General features: G+C 32.3%; 3 protein-coding genes across 8 annotated transcripts; 2 read left to right on the top strand and 1 right to left on the bottom strand.

Moving 5' to 3' along the window:
* LOC109339909 (aspartic proteinase PCS1-like) lies at positions 619 to 2,267 on the top strand. Its single transcript, XM_019577441.1, has one exon. The coding sequence runs from the start codon at positions 718 to 720 to the stop codon at positions 2,077 to 2,079; it is 1,362 nt and encodes a 453-aa protein (XP_019432986.1). The 5' UTR covers positions 619 to 717; the 3' UTR covers positions 2,080 to 2,267.
* Positions 3,247 to 7,180, top strand: LOC109339916 (E3 ubiquitin-protein ligase SDIR1-like). Of its 6 annotated transcripts, none has more exons than XM_019577458.1 (9): positions 3,247 to 3,383; positions 3,813 to 3,953; positions 4,178 to 4,232; positions 4,333 to 4,385; positions 4,492 to 4,720; positions 4,863 to 4,977; positions 5,431 to 5,494; positions 6,213 to 6,338; positions 6,858 to 7,180. In XM_019577458.1, the coding sequence occupies exons 2-9, from the start codon at positions 3,876 to 3,878 to the stop codon at positions 6,975 to 6,977; spliced, it is 840 nt and encodes a 279-aa protein (XP_019433003.1). In that variant the 5' UTR covers positions 3,247 to 3,383; positions 3,813 to 3,875; the 3' UTR covers positions 6,978 to 7,180. The 6 variants fall into 6 exon arrangements, with proteins under 6 accessions (XP_019433003.1, XP_019433021.1, XP_019432996.1 ...); XM_019577476.1 differs by having other exon boundaries at positions 3,247 to 3,404; positions 5,434 to 5,494; XM_019577451.1 differs by having other exon boundaries at positions 3,247 to 3,404.
* Positions 8,151 to 10,827, bottom strand: LOC109339942 (peptidyl-prolyl cis-trans isomerase FKBP20-1). Its single transcript, XM_019577496.1, has 6 exons — positions 10,646 to 10,827; positions 9,680 to 9,809; positions 9,036 to 9,169; positions 8,874 to 8,953; positions 8,457 to 8,549; positions 8,151 to 8,338 (listed from the first exon to the last, which is right to left on the bottom strand). Exons 2-6 carry the CDS (start codon positions 9,786 to 9,788, stop codon positions 8,194 to 8,196), a joined length of 561 nt encoding a protein of 186 aa, XP_019433041.1. The 5' UTR covers positions 9,789 to 9,809; positions 10,646 to 10,827; the 3' UTR covers positions 8,151 to 8,193.

Genomic DNA, 24,252 nt, shown 5'->3' with positions numbered 1-24,252 from the left:
AGATATATTATATATGCTTGATGTGTGAAAGAAAAGATTTTTTCTTGAAAATATTACAGTAGATCCAATCTAAATGATATGTAGCCTTGAAATAAAAACATAGATGTGTTGTACCAAATCATATCTTAAATTATGTTTGGTCATTTTGTTCATTAAATAGCAATAACATCTACATTTGCAATTTGAGATATTGGCGTGTGTGGCTCATGATCGAATGAACATGTTATGTTTACATTCTACCCACGATTTAACTGCAAGAGAATCAACTAAATGCGCTTTATAATAGACGATGGGATGGTTAATTTGTGAATCTTGAATGTACTTTAAGAATACTATTATAATGCATTTCCTTACTTTGTGTCCAAGAAGAATATTAACATAATGCAATTCTCTATTTTCTTTTGTATGGCATAATAAAAATAACCCTTCACAATCAACAATTTGTGCATGCAGTTCACCTGTTTTTTTTGCTAAAGATGGATACTAAACAAGACATCCACTTTCCACCGAATACCATAACATCCAAGAGTGAAGTATCATTTTCCATTTTAGGAGAAATGTTGTTACAACACTATAACCCACTAACAATAGTACAATCAAAATGGACCATCTTTTTTCTCACTCCTTTTAATTTCCATTTTATGTTTGAACTCAACAATTTAGTAACTAGCAAACTACTCCACCAACCAACACATACACAATCAATTTTCTTGAATCATGGCCTCTTCTCTCAATCTACCTCTCCTTCTCCCTCCTCTTGCAACTTCCCTAATATTCGTCATCCTCCTTCAAATAACAACACAATTTCATCATACAAATGCTTCTTCTATCTCTTCACAAACACAAACACAAACACAAACACAAACAAAAGCTCTTCTCATATTACCACTAAAACTACAAACACCAGCACCCACTTCACGTAACCTCACTTTCCATCACAACGTAACCTTAACAATCTCACTAACAGTTGGCACACCCCCACAGAACGTTACAATGGTCCTCGACACAGGAAGTGAACTCTCATGGCTACATTGCAAAAAACTCTCTAACTTCAACTCCATTTTCAACCCACTCCTCTCTTCTTCATACACCCCCACCCACTGCACCACTTCCACATGCAAAACTCGAACCCAAGATTTCCCTATACCCGTTTCTTGCGACCCCAACAAACTATGTCATGCAATTATCTCTTACGCTGATGCTTCCTCCATTGAGGGTAACCTTGCCACTGATACATTCTTCATCGGAGGAACTGCACAACCCAGTTCAATATTCGGGTGCATGGATACTGGGTATAGCTCCAACAACGATGAAGATTCCAAAACCACAGGGTTAATGGGTATGAACCGTGGGTCATTATCGTTCGTGACTCAAATGGGTATACCCAGATTCTCGTATTGCATCTCCTCCGGTGACTCCTCCGGCGTTCTTCTCTTCGGCGGCGCCACCACGTTCCCGTGGCTGGGGCCACTACATTATACTCCGCTAGTGAAAACGACGTCGTCGTTGCCGTATTACGATCGTGCAGCGTACACGGTTCAGCTCGAAGGGATTAAGGTTTCGGAGAAACTGCTACAACTCCCAAAATCCGTTTTTGTACCCGACCACACCGGAGCGGGTCAAACAATGGTGGATTCGGGTACCCAGTTCAGTTTCTTACTCGGGTCGGTTTACACCGCTTTGAAAAACGAGTTCGTGGCTCAAACGAAAGGGGTGCTGACGCTTCTCGACGATGCTAATTTCGTTTTCCAAGGTGCGATGGATTTGTGTTACCGAGTTCCGGCGAGTTGGGCGAGTCTTCCGCCGTTACCGGCGGTGACGATAGTGTTCGCGGAGGCGGAGATGAGGGTTTCGAGAGAGAGGTTATTATATAAGGTGGGTGACGTGGCAAAAGGGAGTAATGATTCGGTGTATTGCTTCACTTTTGGGAACTCTGATCTATTGGGTATTGAAGCTTATGTGATTGGTCATCATCATCAACAGAATGTGTGGATGGAATTTGATTTGATCAATTCTAGAGTAGGGTTCACTGATACTAGGTGCGACCTTGCGAGTCAACGGCTAGGAATTGGTCCTTAGATTCTGGACATAGTTTTGTAGCCGTTTGATTATCATTATAGTTTTATTCTTTTGATTTAGAGAATGGGCCAGCGTAGTCAAATCCATGGCCCACGCATTTTGGTTGTTTATTTTGGGGTGGGTCATTCATGGGTTATGTCAGGTGGTAGAGATAGACCCATATATTTCTTCCCGGATCATTAATTAATTTTTTTCAGGGTGTATAATTATCTCTATCTGAAATTCACGTTTTTAAGAATCAAAATTTTATCAAAATTTTGATATTTGATCTTGTATAATACTTGAGAATATAATGGAATTTTGCATTACTAAATCAATCTCATGTTGGTATAACTGGTTTTGCTATTATATGATTGAAGTTGTGATTTTAGCTCAACTAAACTATTCCAGAGATTTATAAATAAATGTTCATTTTTTTTGTTTACTGTCTTCATTTGAGAGATCTGAAGAGTCATATTAACTTTAGTGATCTTATGGTTGAAGTTGAACACACGTGAATAAGTTTGTTTAAGTTGAATTGGCATAATGGTGATAAATAAGAATGAAGCAACATAACATATAATTTAGGTACTCTTACTATAAAGTCTGTATTTCTAGTGTTATGTAATCATAAATGTATGAATTACTTGTAAGCTTAATTTAGCTTTAAGCCCACGAATATTGTTGAGTTATTTTATGTTGGTATTGATGCTATAAATTTAAATTGGGGAGTCTTTTAACATAATTCAATAAAAAGGAAGAGATATGTCCCCTTATAATTAATGAATGGGAAAGAATTTATGCTAAACCTCTTATAATCTTGATTGAACTAGGGCAAGAAATTAATTCTGTTTGGATATATGATCACTCTTCCCAATAAATATTATTTATATGAGTCAAATATTTAATTTTTGTAGTCTAATACACACACCTTAATACCTTATGCCATTGGATTCACTAAGAAAGAAACAAGTGAGAAGGAGAGGGAAATTAGTAAAAAAAGTGGGGGTAAATCTTAATGGATGGGGTATAATTTTATAAATCTCAAATCCTATATTTTAAACCATTGCCCAGATACTCACTGGGCTAACCCATTGGGCCCAGGTTGGGTAGTAAGGGCCCGCAACAAATTATCTTCGGCCCAGCCCAAATACAATTTGACAGGTGCACAGACAACACAGAAAATGGAGCAAAAAAGATAAAAATAAAAATCACTGCAAAGTCTTCGTCTTCTTATGTTGCTGGTATAGAAGTAAAATCGAAATCAAATCCAACGTTTCGATTCATCGAAACGTTGTTTCCGATTACTGTTTGAAGCATATTTCGTTAGTCTCTCCCTCTCATAGGCAGCATCAAATTTGGTTCTTTTTATTGTTGTTGCTAGGAGTGATTTTTTGGTAATAAGTTTATGAATTTTTAGTTCAATTGAACGCAATGTTGAGGTTTTTATGTCCAATGCTTTGTTTAAGTTAATTAATTATCTTAAAAATCATGTTTTTGGTTTTGGGTATTAGAGATTTGCATGTTTCAATTTATCATTTAGTTCCTATTTTCAATGCACTCAGATGAAAAGAAATGTGTGTGTTTTTTAATTTGAGTATATCCATTGAAGTGTTGCACGTGTAATGAATCATCTGTAATTCTTTCTGTGTGAAATGTCTGTGAATCCTATTGAATTTCATACTAAATCATGTATTAACGGTTTCATTTGTTGTTTCTGACTATGGTTACTTGATTCTTGTGAATATTGACAGGTTTTAATTGTAGATTTTAATTTCCTCAACCGGTGAAGTTTTCGTTTCCAAATATATAGGACCATGAGCTTTGTTTTCAGAGGAACAAGAGCTGATATAGAAAATGGATTTCCAGGATTTGCGCCTGAGAGGCGTGCATTGGTATGGAATATGGATATTGAAAGAGAAAATTATTTAAATTTATAAAGAATATATGCTTAATTCATGTGTTCAAATAGGAATTTAAAAAATGTTACAAACTACATGTGATGATTTGTTCTTAGTGTTTGGCTGTGTTCAGAAGTATTGTATTATTATCATATCCATATTTGTAGTCAATTTAACATTTTAACTAAAACATCATTTTGATTCCATTTTTTCTTCAGCGTGTTCATGCTGCACGTCCTAGTAACTCTAATTCACTCACTTTTCTTGTCACAGGTAATATAAATATTTCATACTATGTTTGCTATAGAATATTTGTTGAAAATTTTCTCTTTAATCTCTTCAAATGCCTTTCTTAACTCCCCATATGTTTCAGTTCTCCTTTTATTCATGATAATGAACTCCCAGCAGTTTTCACCGAATTTTCTGGTAAGGCCTTCTAGTATATAAACACGGAATACAAGTTTTTAATATACACAAGACATTCTGAATTAATTAAGAGATGATGTGGTCTTATTTTGATTTGAGTTTGTAGCTCTGGCTGGTGCTTGGTGTTTTCTTGATCGCTACAATGTTAAGGATGTATGCAACATGTCAACAGCTACAAGCTCGGGCCCAAGCTCATGCAGCAGCAGCATCTGAGCTTCTCAGCCACACTGAACTACGGCTGCATATGCCATCATCAATAGAACTTGCAACCCGAGGGCGTCTGCAAGGCCTCAGACTTCAACTTGCACTTATCGATCGGGAGTTTGATGATCTAGGTTTTGTAATTATGTTCATGTTCGCTTGTTACTAGACGTTTATGGAACCTTTTGAAAACCAACTCTGCTGTACTTAATTTACACATTTGTTTCAGATGTGCTAAGTAATATATTCATGTGGAGTGTCCTCCCTTCATTTCAGATTATGAAACATTAAGAGCTCTGGATTCAGATAATGTTCATACCACACCTGCTATGTCTGACGAAGAGATAAATGCTCTTCCTGTCCATAAATACAAGGGTTATGGTCCGCAGAAGTAAGTAATCTGTCAGTTTAATTTATCTGTCCTTTTTTAATGGATTTGGAAGTTTTACACCAATAACTATTATGCTACTAGTGCTAGATGTACCGTAAATTTTTTCCAAAATCGTCATCCAAAATTATGTGGCAGTCAAACTCACTATTATATTCTATTACAAATTAACCACAATGGCCCACCACTTACACCCAGTCCTAAGAATTTTTCTTCTAAATTCATTATTTTTATAGATTGCAATTCAAAGTTAATTTACATTCAATTTTTAGATTTTAAAAACAGAGAGAAATGGCATATTTCTTAATCGAATCTTGGGCTGGATTAAACTTTTTAAGAAACCTCTAAAGAACTGAAAGGGATATATCCCCATAATATACGAATTTGCAAGAGTCTATATGCACTTCTCAGAAATTATAGCTCCGATTGTTTGACAAGATGCTGCTTTGCTCACAGCAGTAGTTCCACAATGCAACAGGCTTCATCTTCCACTACTGCTGAGGTATCAACCACATCTTTGGTATTTTCTTTTATTTGGCCTAAACAAGTTACATAGCATATCAAGAAGATTTTGCTGGTTCCTAGAGCATGTTTTATCTCTATTTGCTTTTCAACTGGTTGTCTTAGACAATTATGGATGAGTGCCGACACTCCTCAACCTGCTTCATATATGATAATTTTATTATATATAAAGCATATTTATCACTATCTAGTACTTGGAATTTATAAATGCTATTAGACAGATATTATTTTTTGGATATAATTTTATCATTGGAATCCACCAGTGTGTGTATTCATCCCAAGTTGTTCGAACCGTCCACAACATCTTTTGCATCTGCCTATATGACATGATCTGCTACCTCAAACAGAATTGTTGTTGTACATATTGCACTTTTCCTTGCTATCACTGGAAAATCTTTCGTTTTATGAGATGAGAATAGACTCCATGTAGCAAAGATGAGAATGTTGCGTTGGATGAGTGTACACACTAAACAAGATATGATTAGAAATAAATGCACTAGGGAGAAAATTAGAGTAGCTCCTATTGTAGAAAAGATGGTAGAATCACGCCTTGGGTGGTTTGGACATGTGTGGAGAAGTCCAGTATAAGCCCCCGTAAGGAGACTAGATCAAATGGAGGTTAGTCTAATTCCTAGAGGAAGGCCAAAATAAACCATAGCGACTTAGCGTAGGGTGATAGGTTGACATAATTTGGTGCTACTTTTTGTTTGTGGCAGAAGAGGGAAGATACTTCAAATGCAGGTGGGAGCATGAAAGCTTCTGATGATGGGCTGACTTGCAGTGTATGTTTGGAGCAAGTTAATGTCGGAGACACACTTCGAAGCTTGCCCTGTTTGCATCAGGTTCATCCCGTAGCTTTAACTTGTATTTGTTTAGCAAGTAGTTCGTTTCCTATCTGTCTAATAATATATTGTGATTCTATCAGTCCATATATGCAAAATATCATCTTAGTCACCACTCCATAGGGATAGTTATTGATAGTTTCCTTCTCTTTAACCATAGATGGTTCAGTTCTATACGATTTTAGCTTAAGGCGGTGTCTAGACATTTACTTTTCCAAAAATTCCACATTTCCCTTCAGCTATTGATTTGATGCGATAAAATTGCAAAGCTTAAATGAATAACAAAATTAGTAAATCTAAAAATATTGTGAAAATCAGTGCCATTTGCATTATGTTAGGAATGCATTTAGATATACAGTAGTCCACGGGTACCTACATTGTTTATATATGTTGACCAAATTTGTGATGAATGTTATTTTACAGTTATACTAAGAAATGAAGTAATCCTAAAGGTTTAGCAGCATAATATTATTTATTTACCTGAAATGTGACACTAAGAGCTTGTTTTGTCTTTCTAAGTTTCATGCTAATTGCATTGATCCCTGGCTGCGGCAACAAGGAACATGCCCTGTTTGTAAATTCAGAGCTGGGTCTGGATGGCATGAAAGTGGACATAATGATATTGCTGACATGGTTTGAACTTTGAATAATGGGCGTGTGGTTATAATGTTATATTCAGTTGTAACTCACGATCATGTAAAAACAAGTGACTTATGACTAGTAGCTATGTAACTACCCTGACACAGGGATTTGAGGAATGGCATAATATCTTGTAGCAACTTTAGAATATGGAAGTTTTGTTTGCCATTGAAACTTGCAAGTTTCTTGGGCCACTGTTATACAGCCTGATAGCATAAACAACTATTTCTGCCTGATAGCATATTTGGCAGTGCATGCAACCCCTTTCACATTGAATGTGCACATTTTTTGTCATAAACTGTTTCAAGTGAAAATAGCTTGTTTTTTAACTCACCCCACAACACCACCAAGTGATGCCAAAATAGCAAATGCAAATTGAATGGGTTTATTTGTTATATTGGTAAAGTTAAAGGGGAGTAGGTGTAATTTACTCTATTTATTTATTTATCTCAATTGTGACACTGAAACCTTGTTTTTGTCTTTCAAAGTTTCATGTTAATTGCATCGACCCCTGGCTTAAATCCTCCTCTAAGTTTGGATTCTTTCATCATTACATGGAATTTAATTAATATATTATATGAAAGTATCACTTCGTTAACACGGGTCTGATATTAATTTTGACACCCTAAATTGACTTCGATACCTCTCAAATACTCGTAAAATTTATTTAAGAAATGTATAAAAACTTCAAAAGAGTGAAAAGTTTGAATTAAGATAAAACTAAAATGTTAGATATAGAAGAAAATGATTAGGAGTATTTGATGATTGCAAAATTCTTAAAGTTGCTAACTAGTCATTTTAATAAACATGAGCGAACTTTTGTCTCTTTTACAATGGTGATGATGAATAAGAGGGAGAAACATTTTAAGCATATTAAAAATGAAACACCTTAGGTTGTAACTAGCCACACTTATGAATTGAAATGTTCAAATAATGTTCAACTTTGCAACTTAGAGTAATGTAATACACTAATACTAGGTAGTAGGTAGCACAAAGGATAAAAATCAATATATGCACAAATAGTATTGCACTTAACATTATTAAATGGCACTGAAGCAGATAAAGAACCCCTAAGGAATGTTTTTTTGCAAATTTGCAACAAAAAAACGTGTTCGATGATTGTCTGGGATGAACTCATGGACAAGAGAGATACTGGGCACATAGAACTATTTGATTATCTTCATATGTCAGGTTTTTGTAGATATTTGATGAGTATCTACTTTGATTTACCTTTACCCTTCCCTTTCTTGGCATCTAACTTGGCTTGCACACGAGCAGCCGCGGCTGCTTTTGCTTCTTCTCTCTTCTTCTTCTCCTCCTCTTTGGCAGCAGCAGCTATCTCTCTCTGCTTCTTCAGCTCACTAATTTTTTTTTCCCGAAGTCACAGTACACACATCATGTTTCTTTCGAAAAATGTGATATATCTTAAGCAAATAGAGATAAAAATAGAAATGGTTGAGCATAAGATGTGCTACTTACTCTAGCCTGGCCCTCTCCTCTGAAACACTTCCCAGACTGGAGCCCTTCCTCGGCTTACAAGCAACTAGCTCAACTTCAAAAATAAGCGTCGCGCTGCAAGGGATCAAAAGGTTATAACTTTGCATCCATAGGTGTAGATATTTGTATAACATGAAGATAAGAAAACAAACTAAGCTTTAAGAAACTATGACATGTCTTCTTCATCTGATATTTGTATAACTAGAAAATTACTACTATGTCTACCACATGCTGATATTTGTTCACACTTACTATCAAAGTCCTTAGAGTAAAAAATATTGTCAAATCGCTTCTTTGCCAATGTTTCAATTTTAGTTAAAGGTTTCATTTTAAATTTGTTCATTTAACAATAAACCTGTTTTCTGAACAAAAGATTTATGGATGAAATGAGATCAGTACTCTGGGGGAATATCTGGTGGGGATCCAGCACTACCATATGCATATTCTGGCTTGCATGTTATTTTTGCGATTTCTCCGACCTGGTGAAACCAACAACAAAAAAATGATATTAATACCTTTATGTACATACTTACAGCAAATAAAAAACATTCTTTGTTTGACCTTCATGGTCTTCACTGCAATGTCCCAAGCCTTGATAACACTGCCTTTTCCAACCTCAAAAGAGAAGATAGTGTTATCTTCATGTGTAGTGTCAAATACTTCTCCAGTATCAGCAAGTGTGCCTTCATAATGTACTGAGAGATAGATAGAGACAAATAGCAAATTGTTAAGACAATAATTAATAAAATCATGCTTGTGGTGCTTCGTAATTTTGTCTCCACAAGCAGATAGAACGGAATGAGCTACAAAGCCGATCGCAAACTTTAAAACTTTATACAGGTGCAATGGAATTTTACTTGGGTGCCAACTATTTTTTTTTTAATTTCAAAAGCTGTAACTTTGTTTCCTTTCAATTGAACGACGCTGCAGTTATCATTCAACTTCTCATGTTTTTCATTAGGCGTATGCTATTTTGCCTATTAATCCTTTTAATCTTTTTTCAAGCAATCCTACATGGTAAGATTGATTTCTACACCACCTAAATGACAACAGTGATTTTACTAGATGTAAAACACAACAAAAGTAAGTACCTACATTTCCTGAATATATCACGTTTTAATTAAAGATTACTTACCATATATCAAGTAATACATTTCATCACTATAATCACTCTAAAGTCTTAACATTACTGTAAAAAGCATTACCATCAGCAACAGGGAAATCTTCAGTTGGAGCCACAGCATCAGGCTTGCTTTTTCTCACAATGGTCTTGATAACTCCTCCATCGCCAGTCAAATCAATTGCATCAGCCATGGTTTGCAAAATGTTAACAAGCTACATAAGAATAACATAAACCATGGGTTAGTTGAGTATTGCCTAGGCCATCATCGGAGTTGCATTATATCATAAAGTTGTTCTCCTTTAAGAAGTGCATACGAAGAAATCAAAACGTACAGGGTACATGATAACACTATAAAGAACAAAAGATCACAAATAAATGGCTCAAATGCAACTTCACACATCACATACACATTCGACCCAGTACATGAGGCTCCCACCTAGTGAGGTATGAGAAGTCAAAACACAACCCCCTTCAACCATATGCCATTTTCATAAACAGTTACGGTTCTAAACTTAACAAACCGACCACTTGAACGTCCCAAGCCATGCATATTGACTCCTTGGGTGATAAATTCATACTACTTCGCTCAGTTTCTAAAATCAGTGAGTCGAATTGGTACGTTCGAAATACAGGATATTTCTATTTTCTGAAATAACCTATTAATGAAAGGGTTCATTGCATTTTAACCCAAGTAAATTACAACCAAACATACTCACCTTAGCTCCACTATGTGTAATCATTCCATTTTACAAAAACTACACTAAATCATGCAATTCAGACTTGTTTACACGTTTAATCAACCAATTCCCAACACAACAACATTAAAATCAACAATCTTATTTTTATTTTGGTACTACACGAGAGCCTATACTCCAATAATACCCATTATTCATACAATTAAAAAGAATGAATTTTGAAATCATGGGTAGCATATAACAGTTGTAAACGCAAATGGGAAAAAACCAAAAACAAAAACAGAATCAATAAAATAATGGAATTGAAATAGGGTGAAACAATGCATAGCATAAAGATAAAGAGTCAACTATACCGAGAGTAAATCCTAATTCAGGAGAAGGTTGAAGAAGATTCTAGAAGGAAATGGATCAATCGGGTAACTGGGTCGATAAACAGTGATGAAGAATTCGAAGAATTTCGGAGAAGTTGAGTGGCCATAAACTTCCGATGAAGTTCTTCTTCGTAGTGACAAAGGTTCTAGGAACAAAAGCCCATGGGGATAGATACCCCACGCGCAACATTAGCGCGTGATCTATCTTGTAGGTGGAAATGTGGAATCTTTATGCGCGTGCTTATACGTTCTTCGGGTAGCGTTGTTGTGTATGTAATTTAGTTGGGCTTGGTTCCATCCAGCCCAATATCTTGAAATATCAAATATATCTTGGAAAAGATAAAACAGTTGTTTCAAAAAACAAAATTGAAATTTTACATTTCTATACATCTGTGAATAATTCCAATTTCATCATTAATATTTATTTTAATTAATTATATAAGAGTTGTGATTTGATTTCTTCCATTTTGTAAAAACAACTTATTGATACTAGTAGCTATATATCTATGAAGTGTAGATATCTTTCTTCATGAATATGTATTTTTCTTTTATGGAAGCCTAATATCAATTAAGATATACCTCATTTCACATATGTTGGACACCTCATTATATATCGAATTTTAAATTAATATTTTTGGATTAAATATGTAGACCATGAAAATATAGGGAATTTTTATTTTAATCCCTAAATTATTTTTTTAGTTTTTATTTCCTAAAATTTATTTGATTGTTCTAGTTATGACCCCCTATCCATAATTGCTAAAGTTACAATTAGCCATGTGACATATTACATGTTGGTGCTAGTCACATTACCAACAAGGACTAAAATTAAAATTTTGGAATATAAAACGATTAAAAAAATCTAGTAAAATAAATTATATCAGTTAAAATTAAAGTTCATTTTATTTTTAAGCGGCCAAAAACATGCTTAAGACTCAATTTTCTATTAACTTCGACATACAATCGACATCCTAAATTAACTTTACACCTCAGGAACATGTCTCTCAATTTTATTTTAAAAATGTGCAAAAGCTTTAAAAGAGTGAAGATTTTGATGTTAGAAATTCATAATTTCTAATTAATGTGGACATCATATATTTAATACAATTATATTGACTATTTATTTTTGTGTTATATTATAAGTGATCTAATTAATGACAAACCATAAGACTTCTGAAACTGATGAGAATATGAGGATAATGAGAACTCTATAAGTTAATGCATAAGGAATGATTATGGTCCCCAAGATACCAAAATCACAAATAGTTTTCATATATCCTCATCAAAGAGAAAACAAAGGTCCGAGAAGGAATCAAAGATTTGGTTGAGGAAAGTCATCATACCAAAACTATCTCAAAAGGTATACCAAAGGAGTAGATCAGAGAGAACATTGATTCAGGGATTCAGTTATGACTTTGTATCATTGTTTTATATTATACGTGAGAATCGTGAGATTCAAGATCCTAGGATTGGTATTTCACCAATCATCAAGAAATATCTAACAAGTGGTATCAGAGCTTTAGGTTCTGAATTTTATGGTTCTCTATTAAAGATGATTTTCCCCCAATTTTTTGTAAACCCTAACTTTTAAATTTGTGGATTTTTATGCTTTCGCTATTGGTTATGAAAATTGAGTATTTAGGAATATTGAGGATAACTTTTATTCGCTTCTACTTATTTGAATTATGAGTAATTTGTATTATGAATCCTTGCAACATATGTTGAAGTATTTATTCAGACATGTGCATGAACATTGCATTAACCTTTATGACTATGTTATGCAATATGTATATTATATATTATATGTGCACTAATGCCTCATTGTTGGATATTAACTTTTGTCACTTTCAATTTGTTAAAGTATATGTATAAGGTATATATGTGTTAAGATATGTTTTTATTTTATACATATACAATCTAGAATTCATGTTCTAAAATCATATATATTTTACTATGTCAGTGTGTGAAAGTGTATATATATAGTGTTACATATATGTTTTAATATACACATGATTATATTCGATTTGGAATTTTTGATAATGATTTACATCTATTTTTTATGGTTTTCAATCTGGATCTACTTTGCATTTGGTTGCGATTGCATCCACTTTTAAGCGTTGATATATGTAACATATCTTTTTTGATTTGGAATTATATTGTGAGATTAGATTTGTTAATCATAAAACATATCAAATCTGAATGTTTTAATTCTAAGATCATAATTTTTTATAATGGACCCATACTTTTTTCTTTTTTGTCTGATAATTATTTTGAATTAATTGATACAATATGTTGCCAAAATAACATCTATTGTGAAAATTGATTAAAATAACATATATGAGTAAGAGATTATTTATGCGAATTGTGTCTGGCAAAAGGAAGACACAATTTGGCCAAATAATAACATACTTCTGAAGATAATTATGTAACAATTATGAAGTTTTTTTTCCATGTGAATAATAGTTGGTTCAAGGAAAGACTATTGTTTGACATAACTAATTGTTAATATTTGATCATTGTGTTGAGAGTATCACTTACAAATTGATTTCTTTGTCCAAAGACTAGAAATTGATATTGTTTAAGGTATCTTGTGGTGGGTCTATTATGTGAACATGTCTTGTTTTATATATATTATCTGACTTGTTTCTTTTCATGGTTGCAACACGTATGGTTTGTTGCATTCGTTGGTGACTTATTGCATTATTAAGTGGTTGTCATTGTTGAAGCATTGTTTTTGTTTGGACATTTGCCCTACCATGTTTAATCATGTATACAATGATAATATTTTTTATGAAAAATTCAAAAGGACCAGTATTGGAATTCGAAATGCAATCTTTGTGATGAGAATGATGCAATGCTACCAATAGGCTATAATGGACATATGTATTTATTGTGGATATAAATAATATATGTTTTGGATTAAATGTTGAATCAAACTCAATTAAATGATTTTATATTTTGAAAAATAAAATTGTTTGACATCTTAAGTGAATCTATTAAACAAGAAGTCAACAAAGTGACATCTTTTCTGTGAATTATTTGAAATAAATGTCAATTGCTAGTACATATATGTATATATGTGAGTATTAATCGGCCCAAAGGAAGATTATTATTTGGCCGAATTATATACACACATATGATGGTAAACATGTGATTATTATAGAGTTGCATATGTGAATGATAAATCAGTCCAAAGAAGAGTTTATTATTTGACATGCATTATGACCGATGTTTGACTATTACAAACAAGAATATCATTAGTTATTGATATGAAATATCAAGCCAATTGTATGTTTGCATTTTATACAAATAGTGATCGGCTCAAATGAAGATTACTATTTGGTCCAAATTATAAACATACTCGTAGCAATAAATATGTGATAATCATATGACTTTCCATGTAAATAGTAAGTCGGTCCAAAGAAAGGCTTATTGTTTGACAGGACTAATTATCAATATTTGATTACTACATTGAGTGTACAACTTTCAAGTTAATATTTTTGTCCAAAGACTGGATATTAATGTTGTGTTAGGTAACTCGTGATGTACCCCACCATCATTTAAATTTAAGTAATGAAGTTGAATGTGAGTTTAATTGCAAGAATGATTGCAATTTTTTTTGTTCTTTTACTAATGTTGCAAATATTTCTGCTCAAATTAAGAATATCACATTGTTGAATGAGACAAACTTTAAGATTTATAAGAAAGCCACATAACTTATTATCGGCTCTATGGATTTAGATTTGACACTTCACGTGGAGAAATCCATTTCTACTATGGAAATCTTTGATGAGGTTAAAATTGAGAAATTGGAAGATTATAACCGAATGTGTCTAATCATGAAATACTATATTCCAGAAGCGTTTCAGGGCTCTATTTATGAGGGTCGGTGTGCAAGGAAGTTCCTTGCAGAAATAGAACATTCTTTTGCCAAAAATGAAAAGGCGGAGACGAGTAGCCTTTTGACTAAACTCATCTCCATTAAGTATAAAGGCAAATGAAATATAAGGGATACGATATGGAGATGTCTAATCTCGTATCAAAACTCAAGTCACTTAAGTTAGAGCTTGGTGATGACTTGCTCGTGCACTTGGTTTTGATCTCGCTTCCTGCACACTTTGGGAAATTCAAAGTGAGTTATAACACTCAGAAGGACTATGTGAAAGAGAAAGAGAGGTTGCAAATAGATAAGACTGAAAGTGCTCATTGGACTATGACCTCTGAGAATAAGAAAAGAAAGAACAATAAGGATCTTGTGAAAGGGCTATTTGTGCTTTTCATCAGAGAATGTAGAATTGTTCTACAATACACTATGCTAGGCAAACCTAGCATGAAGGGTGTTGTTGAGCGATTAAACCGAACTCTTAAGAATATGGTGAGAAGTATGATTAGTCATTCTTCCTTACCAGAGTCTCTGTGGGAGGATGCTTTAAAGACCGCAATTTACATCCTTAATATGATGTCAATCAAAACAGTTAACAAAACCACATACGAGGTTTGGACTAATAAAAGATCAAGCTTAAAACACTTTCACATTTGGGGTTGTCCAACTGAGGTGCGACCTTATAGGCCGCGTGAAAGAAAACTAGACTCAAGAACAGTTAGCTGTTATTTTGTTGGCTATGATGAATGCTCTTCAAGACTCTTTTTTTATACGGGAAATGCAAGATTTCTTGAGGAAGTTGATTTTGGGAAGGAAGAGAATATAAAGAATATTGTTTTTGAGGAAGAACGTGTCACTAATATTGAACAAGTTCTTGTGCCTATTACAATTCAAGGAATAAATTCGATAATAGAAGACAATGTTCAGAATATTGTCATTGACAATATTTCAGAACAAGACAACAATGATGTTCTCCCTCAAGTACTTATAGAACAAATTCAACAAGCTCAAGAAGTAGAAGTGTCATTAAGGAGATCCACTAAAGAGAGGATAAGTACAATTCCTGGTGATTATATTGTATTTCTTCAAGAACGTGAGGATGGCATCGAGTTAACAGAAGATGATCTGTTGAATTTCTATCAAGCTATGAAAAGTTCTAACTCTCAAAAGTGGATCGATGCCATGAATGATGAGATGAAGTCTATGCATGATAATGATGCTTGGGATCTTGTCGAATTACCTGAAGGTGCGAAACCTATTGATTGCAAATGGATATTTAAAACCAAGAGGGATTCAAAGGTAATATTGACATAGATGAAGCTCGTCTAGTTGCTAAAGGCTTCACTTAAAAATAAGACATTGATTATAAAGAAACCTTATCTCCAGTATCTTTGAAAGATTTATTTAGAATAATATTGGCATTAGTGGCTCATTTTGATTTAGAGCTACATCAGATGGATGTTAATACTGCGTTTCTAAATGGTGACATTAAAGAAATGATCTATATGGCGCAACTAGAAAACTTTGTGTCAATTGGCTCAAAGTCTATGGTATGCAAATTAAAGAAATCCATCCATGGCCTTAAACAAGCTTCCCGTTAATGGAATCACAAATTCCATCAAGCTATTACCTCGTACGGTTTTGAGGCAAATAAAGTTGATGATTGTGTGTACCGTAGGTTCAGTGAGAGTAAATTTATATTCCTTGTATTATATGTCGATGATATATTATTTGCTATCAGTGATATGAGACTATTGCATGAAACCAAAATGTTTCTAACGAAGAATTTCGAAATGAAAGATCTTGGGGAAGCTTTTTTTGTATCGGGTATTCAAATACTGAGAGATCGCTCTCAAGGTATCCTAAGGTTGTCACAAGAAAGCTATATAGATAAAGTCCTAGATAGATTTAGCATGAAAAACACTAAATCAGGGGATACCCCTATAGCTAAGGGAGACTAGTTTAGTCTCGAATAGTGTCCATAAAATGACCTTGAAAGATACGAGATGCAAAAAATTTCTTAGAGCATCTGTAGTAGGAAGTCTAATGTATGCTCAAATTTGTACAAGGCCTATTATCTCGACATAGCGTTTGTCGTGGGAGTTTTGAAAAGGTATTTGAGCAATTATGTGATGCATCGTTGGAAAGCAATCAAATATGTTATGAGTTACTTAAAGAGAACAAATGATTACATGTTAACTTTTTGGATATCTGAGAATTTAGAGATCATTGGGTACTCTAACTCCGATTTTTGGGTGTCTAGACAATAGACACTCCACCTTTGGATATGTGTTTACCTTGACTGAATGTGCTATCTCTTGGAAGTCTACTAAACAGACGCTCATAGCTCCTTCAATTATGGTTGCGGAGTTCATGGTTTTTTTTGAAACATCAGACCATGGCATATGATTGCTGAAATTTTGTCAATGCTTATGTGTGGTCGATGATATTAAAAGACCACCGAGAATTTATTGTGACACTAAGTTCACGGTTCTTTACTCCAACAATAATAGGAGTTCTACAAAGTCAAAATTTATTGACATCAAGTTTCTGGTTGTTAAAGAAAGTGTTCAAAATGAACAAATTTCCATAGTATAGGGACAAAGTTTATGCTAGCTGATCCAATGACTAAGGGTTTGGTACCTAAAGTCTTTCATGAGCATGTTGCTCATATGAGTGTTGCTCCTTAGGATACCTTAGCTCAGTGAGAGTCTATATGTTTTATGATTTACTTTGGACGTCATATATAGTTTTATGCATAATAAAGTTAATGGTTTATTGTTATATTTTGAACTTGTATATTGTAACAACTGTGTTGCAATTAAAGATTTTGGATTGATTTTACTAAATAATAAAGAAGGACCCGTTGGAAATAGACATATTTGAGATCATATTGCATGAAATTTTCATGTAACTCATCCATATTTGATCTATGTTATTAAGTATATTAATATGGTGATCATCGTGGTCGAGTCACGTTTGGATGTGATGAATGTCGTGGAGGTTACATAGTTGATATATGAGATAGACCAGATTGTATTACGGAGAAGTCTAAATATAAATAGCATACAGATGCACACCTAAAGAATGTGTGATATAATTGTTTCAGGAAAATATGAAACCCAAGAGAGAGATTGTTAGAAATTTATAATTTATAATTAAGTTGGACGTCATATATTTAAGACAATTATATCAGTTATTTATTTCTGAGGTTACATTATAATTGATCTAATTATTGACAAACCATAAGACTTCTGAAACTGATGAGAATATGAGCTTAATGAGTGAATACTCAAACAGTTGGCCTATAAGGGATAATGGGAACCCTATAAGTTAACGCATGAGGAACAATTATGGTCCTCAAGACATCAAAATCACAAATAGTTTTCACATCTCCCCATCAGAGAGAAAACGAAGGTCCCAAAAGAAATCAATGATTTGGTTGAGGACGTTCATCATACCAAATCTCTCTCAAAAGATATATCAAAGGAGTAGATTAGAGAACATGGATTCAAGGATTCAGGTATGACCTTGTATCCTTGTTTTATATTATGTGTAATAATCATGAGATTCAAGATCTTAGGATTGATATTTCATCAATCATCAGAAAATATCTAACATTTGAACCAAGAGAAAACTAAAATGTGAGATATAGGAGAAGATAAGTTACCATTGCTTGATGAGTGTGAAATTCTTAAAGTTGTTAACTTGTAATGGAAACTAAGTGAGATTTACCTTCTACAATGATGGTGATGAAGAAGGATGAAAATCAAGTTGTGTAGATTTGATGTAGGAAGGTTGGGTATGCGTATCAAATATGAAGTCGTTTGTGGGAAAAGATCGTCACCATTTGCACAAGTGTGATGTCCGATGTCAGAATGATCATTATTATACCTTTCCAAATAGGAAATCGGGTCAACAAACACAAATCACTGTTTTGCCATGAGGTATAGGCTTTTAAGTCACCCGAGCACGTTTCAGGCCTGTATAGGGCATTTTAATAATTTTCGTAATTTATGTTTTATTTCTTCTTCTTTTTTGAATAATTTCGCATTAAGTTTTCCATTATATATTTAAGCACTTTTGGTATTACAATTTGTTGTTATGTTTTGTTAAGGTTAGAGCACAATGCGGAAGCACATGATTGAATCAATTGAGAACAAAAGAGAAGCAAGTAAAGGATAAAGAAAATAACACACAAGATTTAACGTGGAAAAACCCCTCAGTGTGAGAGGAAAAAAACCACGGGCGATCAAGAGCAAAATTCCACTATGTAAAAAAGAAGAGTACAAGAAATCCTCTTATAATGATGAGGACAAATGACAATATTTTTCTCACAAATACTCTCTCAAATGGAACAAGAATTCTCACCAAGAATGCACTCACAATATATGTGTAAATGAAAGAGATGTTGTGTGTTGTGAAGATGATTTTGAAGCTCTCTATATGTGTCCTTTTATAGGCAAGCAAAGTCTTGGTATCTTGGATTCCAAGCATTGGATGCTTGGAAACAAAGCCATAAAAGTGACATAAAATGTCCTTAAAGAGAGCCATAAAATTGTCATAAAATTCTTTTAAGGCATAGTAATGAGAGGCATCTAACATGTTTTATATCTTGTACATTGTTGGTATTGAAGTGCAAATGTCGTGTAGCATGTTGGTGTGAAAGTCGGTGCTACATGACTACCCTAACACTGGGATTTAAGGGATGACAGAATTTGGTGTATTAAACTTTTGTTTGCCATTGAAATTTCCATGTTTCGTGGGTCACACCATGCACAGTGTGATAGGACATGCAATTGTTTCTGCACTTTTCTGGGGTCCTTTTTTTTCATATTTGATGGTGCAACCTTACCTTATGAACTTGTTGTTGTAGGGTTGTTTCTATTTTTATGGGAAGCATTGATTTCACCAACCGTGTTGAGCTGTTGCATTTTTATCTACTGGGCTTAATGGAATATTTGATCAATGTTCTTATCATGATAATGATAATGGAAACCTTGAATTTAATGCAAATGAATATGAAAAATGCAGTTTTTTTTTGTAGGGATGGATCATTCTTAATAATGACATTTTAAAAAATAGTATATATTAACAAGGTATATCACATATTTATTGGTATATCATTAATTGGCTTGAGATTATTATATTTTAATTGGAAGACCAATATTTATTTAATTTTCTAACATAAAAAGTAGGATTAATTAATGATATATTATCATTAAATTATGATAGAATTGAAAAAAAGTTTGCTAATGCATTGAAAATATAAAACTATTAAATAACAATATTAGCTTTAAAACGAATAAAATAACATAAACCATCAAAGATAAGAGATGGATGGAAAATATATAGGTAATTTAATTCATGGCAAAATTTATTAATTAATATTTTTTGTCTGAATAACTATAAATTATAAGGAGTGAAATCAAATTTTCTTCTTTCATCTCACTATTCAATGTGATATCATAAGAGCTTAAAGTCACCAATTAATCTTAAACTTGCCAAAAAGAATATTTATACAAAGTTGATTTATTTAAACTAGCGTATTGACAGACACTCTCGTGACTGTCAACCCGCTTTTCTATTGTTTGGAATGTAATTGTTTATTTAAATAATTGAATCACTTATAGTTAGTTTTGTAGATAAAGTGTATAATTGAGGCGAAATTATTCAAATAAATTTATATGATTGCACAAAGTAATAAATATTATAACGCAATTAACGATTTTTCTTTAATATGATGAAATTGAGAAAAAAAATCATATTTATAGAGCGTTGTTATTGAATATTGAAGTCGTAAGAACATACTTAAAGAGTTAAATATCATTACAAAATATATTTTGTTTCGTATGTAAAGAAAAAAATGTTGTGGTTACAAAATTAAGAAGAAGACACAATCAAGAAAATAATATTGGATATATAATGGTGATATTGACATTAGATTATATTGTCTTTTTGTACCAAATAGAAAATATATAAGGGCAAAATATGAAATTATAAATTACATCATGGTGGGTGGTTACACCATGTTTTGGCTTTATAATAAGTATAGATATAGATATAATGGTGATATTGACATTAGATTATATGGTCTTTTTGTAGAAAATAGAAAATATGGAAGGACAAAATATGAAATTATAAATTACACCATGGCGGGTGGTTACACCATGTTTTGGCTTTATAATAAGTATAGATATAGATATTTGGAGGTTATTATTGCAAGTATAAGGTTTAACCGTAAATCTATACTTGTCTTAAAAATATGTATGCATATGGATGATAGTTTGTTCAACTTTTGTCATGATTTAAAAAATGTTTAGGTAGTTGAGTCTTAATCTTCGCTCATCAAAAGTACACAATGCCTCACAATTGTATGAATATTTATATAAGATATATTTATAAGACATCAACCAATAATACAATAAGATTTGAATTTAGAACTTAAAAAATGTGTTGAAAACTTGAATCCTTACCAAACAAGTGACCAATCATTCAGTAGACAATTAAAAATCAACAAAGATTAATAATCCATTAGTGGTTACAACCTTGGCTAATAGATACCAACAGGCGTTGGTTCAAATAGTACATGTTTGATTCCCTTCAAGTAAGAACCTGAGTTCGAGTCTTGTGGATGGACAAAATATCCGTTGGAAGAGTTAACCCCAATGCGAAGATAACTGTGAGAAACCAAAAAAACCATGGCTAATAGATAACATTGGACTTATCTTGTGATTTTTTAAGAAGAAAAAACAAAAATTGAAAGAGCATATTGGCAGACAAAACCATCTCCAAATTCTAACTTGCTATGAATCAATTCAATTCTCATTTGCCACTGCCAGCACTTGCTTGCGTGTCTATGACTTTGATCCCCATGACATTTTCGAAAAATCCATCTTATTTGTGAAGAAAACATCTTTTTAGTAATTAAAAAACTAAAGAGGATTCATTTATTTAACTATAAATATAATTTTCTACCGTACCAAAATAATAAAAAATATTCTTTTATTTTTAAAAAATGAAAAGTCTAATTTTATATATTAATAAGAATATTTTCTTACCTTATGAATAAGAAACTAATCTCTTTCTAATACATGACTAACTCTTCCAATAAATTGCACTCCCATTAATCGAACATTTATTATGATCTTCCTATACTTTGGACGAGAAACTTATCATCTTATGAATGAACATTCTTTCTATTTTCATAAATTAATTATCCATACTTAGTCTTATATATGATATCTAAATGTATAACTTTAGCTAACCACTAAACAACATTTATCAAAAGTAATAATTAGCAACAAATATTTTTTTCCATGAAATAAAAACAATTTATTTTGTTTTTAATGCACGAGTTTATGATATGGAAAAATAAAGGAATATGATAGGCGTGCGGTGATGTGACCCTTGACCATAGGTGGACCCATGTGCCCTAGGTTAGGTCAAGCCCAAGCCATAAAGCTATTTCTGGGCCCACGAGCTCTAGGAAACTATATCTAGTAGTCTATAATATTGGTAGTTTGGGCCCCACCCCATCTTGGGTTTTACTTCAGCTGGTGAAAAACAATTTTTTTACAGGTAAACATTTAAAAATAATTTATGCATTAATGACATAAGAGTATTAAACAATGAATTCTCACTTTCGTCTAAAAATATCAAATGTTAGTCAAAATAGATTTGGTGATAAAAATTCTAAAAATAACCTATTTGATATACATATGATATTTTTAGAACTATTTTATGTTTTTCAATATTTGATATATAGTCGCTGTATTTACCATTATTATCCACAAGGTATTAAATAAATGATACATTTAAAAATATTATACAAATGATTGGAAAAAAATGAACTCAAAATACTATATAAAACTTTCATATAAATTTAGAACAAAATGTGTTAAAAATTAATTAAAATGTTTTATGGGAAAAAATTGTAGGTGTACTATAGTCATGTTGTCCAAATATGACAAAGTATTATAAATTTTAAACTATCAATATACAATAATAACATAAGTCTCTAGTAGAATTTTGCTTATTATAGACAACATAAAAAGTTAACGGTTTTTCCATTAGGATTAACTCATAGATTCTTCTAAAACATTAGGTAAGTCTTTTTTGATACATTAGGTAAGTTTTAATATTTGGTAATTTAATTCTTTGAATTTTGTTTTTTGTACTACCAATGATATCCTCTCATTTTATTAGATAATGAACTAATCAGATTCGTGGATATCCCTCCTAACAAGCGTCACTACTAGGAGTTGAACTTTCGATCTTATGGATTAAGTAAGACTTTATATTATTAAACCAACATCATGTTGGGTTTTTTTTTTATAATATATGATCAATAAATTTGGTGAAGATTTTTTTTTATTTCTTTAATATATGAAAATGAAGATGCGTTAAGTAAGTTGGAAAATTAATAATGAGAGGGACGAAGGGGGAGAGAAGTAGGACCGTTTAATAATTATGGAATAGAAGTTATCAACTACTAATTATTAGGAGTGCTGAAATCCTATATCTGAGTAAGTTGTTGGATACCTTTCAACAAAATATGCAAAGATGGATGTAAATGGGGCCAACGGTTAATGTTAGAATAGATAGTTTTTTTACCATAATTTAGATGCCCAATATAGATTTAAGATCATAGCACGTTTAGTTAGGGTCATAATTAGGTTGGGTAAAGTAAAAATGTAGGGAAGAGACATAAAAAAAATCATATATGCTTACTATTTTATATAACTCTCATTAAAAATATTTTTTTTTTAATAAAAACAAGTTGATATAATTTTTAATGATCTATCTATTATTCATTAGTGACAAATAAAGTGATATATAATAATGGATATATGAGATTTTCCTTTTCATCATTCACTTTGTCATTGTTCCATCATTCATGATTCCACTTAGTTGAGGTCAAATTATATTTAATGCTCCAAATCAAATTCAAATATCGATGGAGATTTTAGAAATCATCCAACTAGAAGTGGAGTTGGATGTGGTATGATTATATTAACTTTTTTTATTAATCAACTTATCAATGTAAGGCATTGTAACCAATATTTTTGGTTGTATTGGATTTTCCTTTTTGCACGCCATAGTAAATCTCAATCATTAACATTGAAACTTAATCAAAGAATTTGAGAATGATGCTTCTTTGATTGCGAACAAAGTGCATCAAAAGAAGGTTTTGAAGAAAAAGAAAATCCTCCTTTTGACCATAAAAAATTACAATAACATAGACCACATCTATAAAATAAACTAGTAAGATGGATCATATATTCTCATTCATGTCTCACTTAGTGTATCAAACCAATAATAAAGTTTTATTCGCTTAAAAAGAAAACTTATAAACAAAAAAAATTAATATTTTAATATTATTTCATGAATTTTAATTGGTTCGAAACATGGAAATATGACAATTATAGTACAAGTGATCATTGTGCTAGTAATTAAGCTATAACGTAGCCCACAATGAAATATGAACGTACAAAGTTGACACCAATACAAGTTCCTTTGTATCATTTTCCTTTCCTTTCATTTAAATAGACAAAAAGGAACCAAAAACTAATTCATTCTATTATCTTACCACGAGAAGCAAGTCCCATCTTAATAAAGTTCATTTCTATAGAGAAAATAATTCATACAACATTTTGTTTTCCTGATATAACCTTTCATTTTTATTAAAATTATACATTTAAAA

This window comes from Lupinus angustifolius, chromosome LG02, assembly GCF_001865875.1.
Source record: "Lupinus angustifolius cultivar Tanjil chromosome LG02, LupAngTanjil_v1.0, whole genome shotgun sequence".
NCBI classification, from domain to species: Eukaryota; Viridiplantae; Streptophyta; class Magnoliopsida; order Fabales; family Fabaceae; genus Lupinus; species Lupinus angustifolius.
The sequence above is the reverse complement of the archived record's forward strand: the minus strand, read 5'-3'. Positions and strand labels throughout refer to the sequence as shown.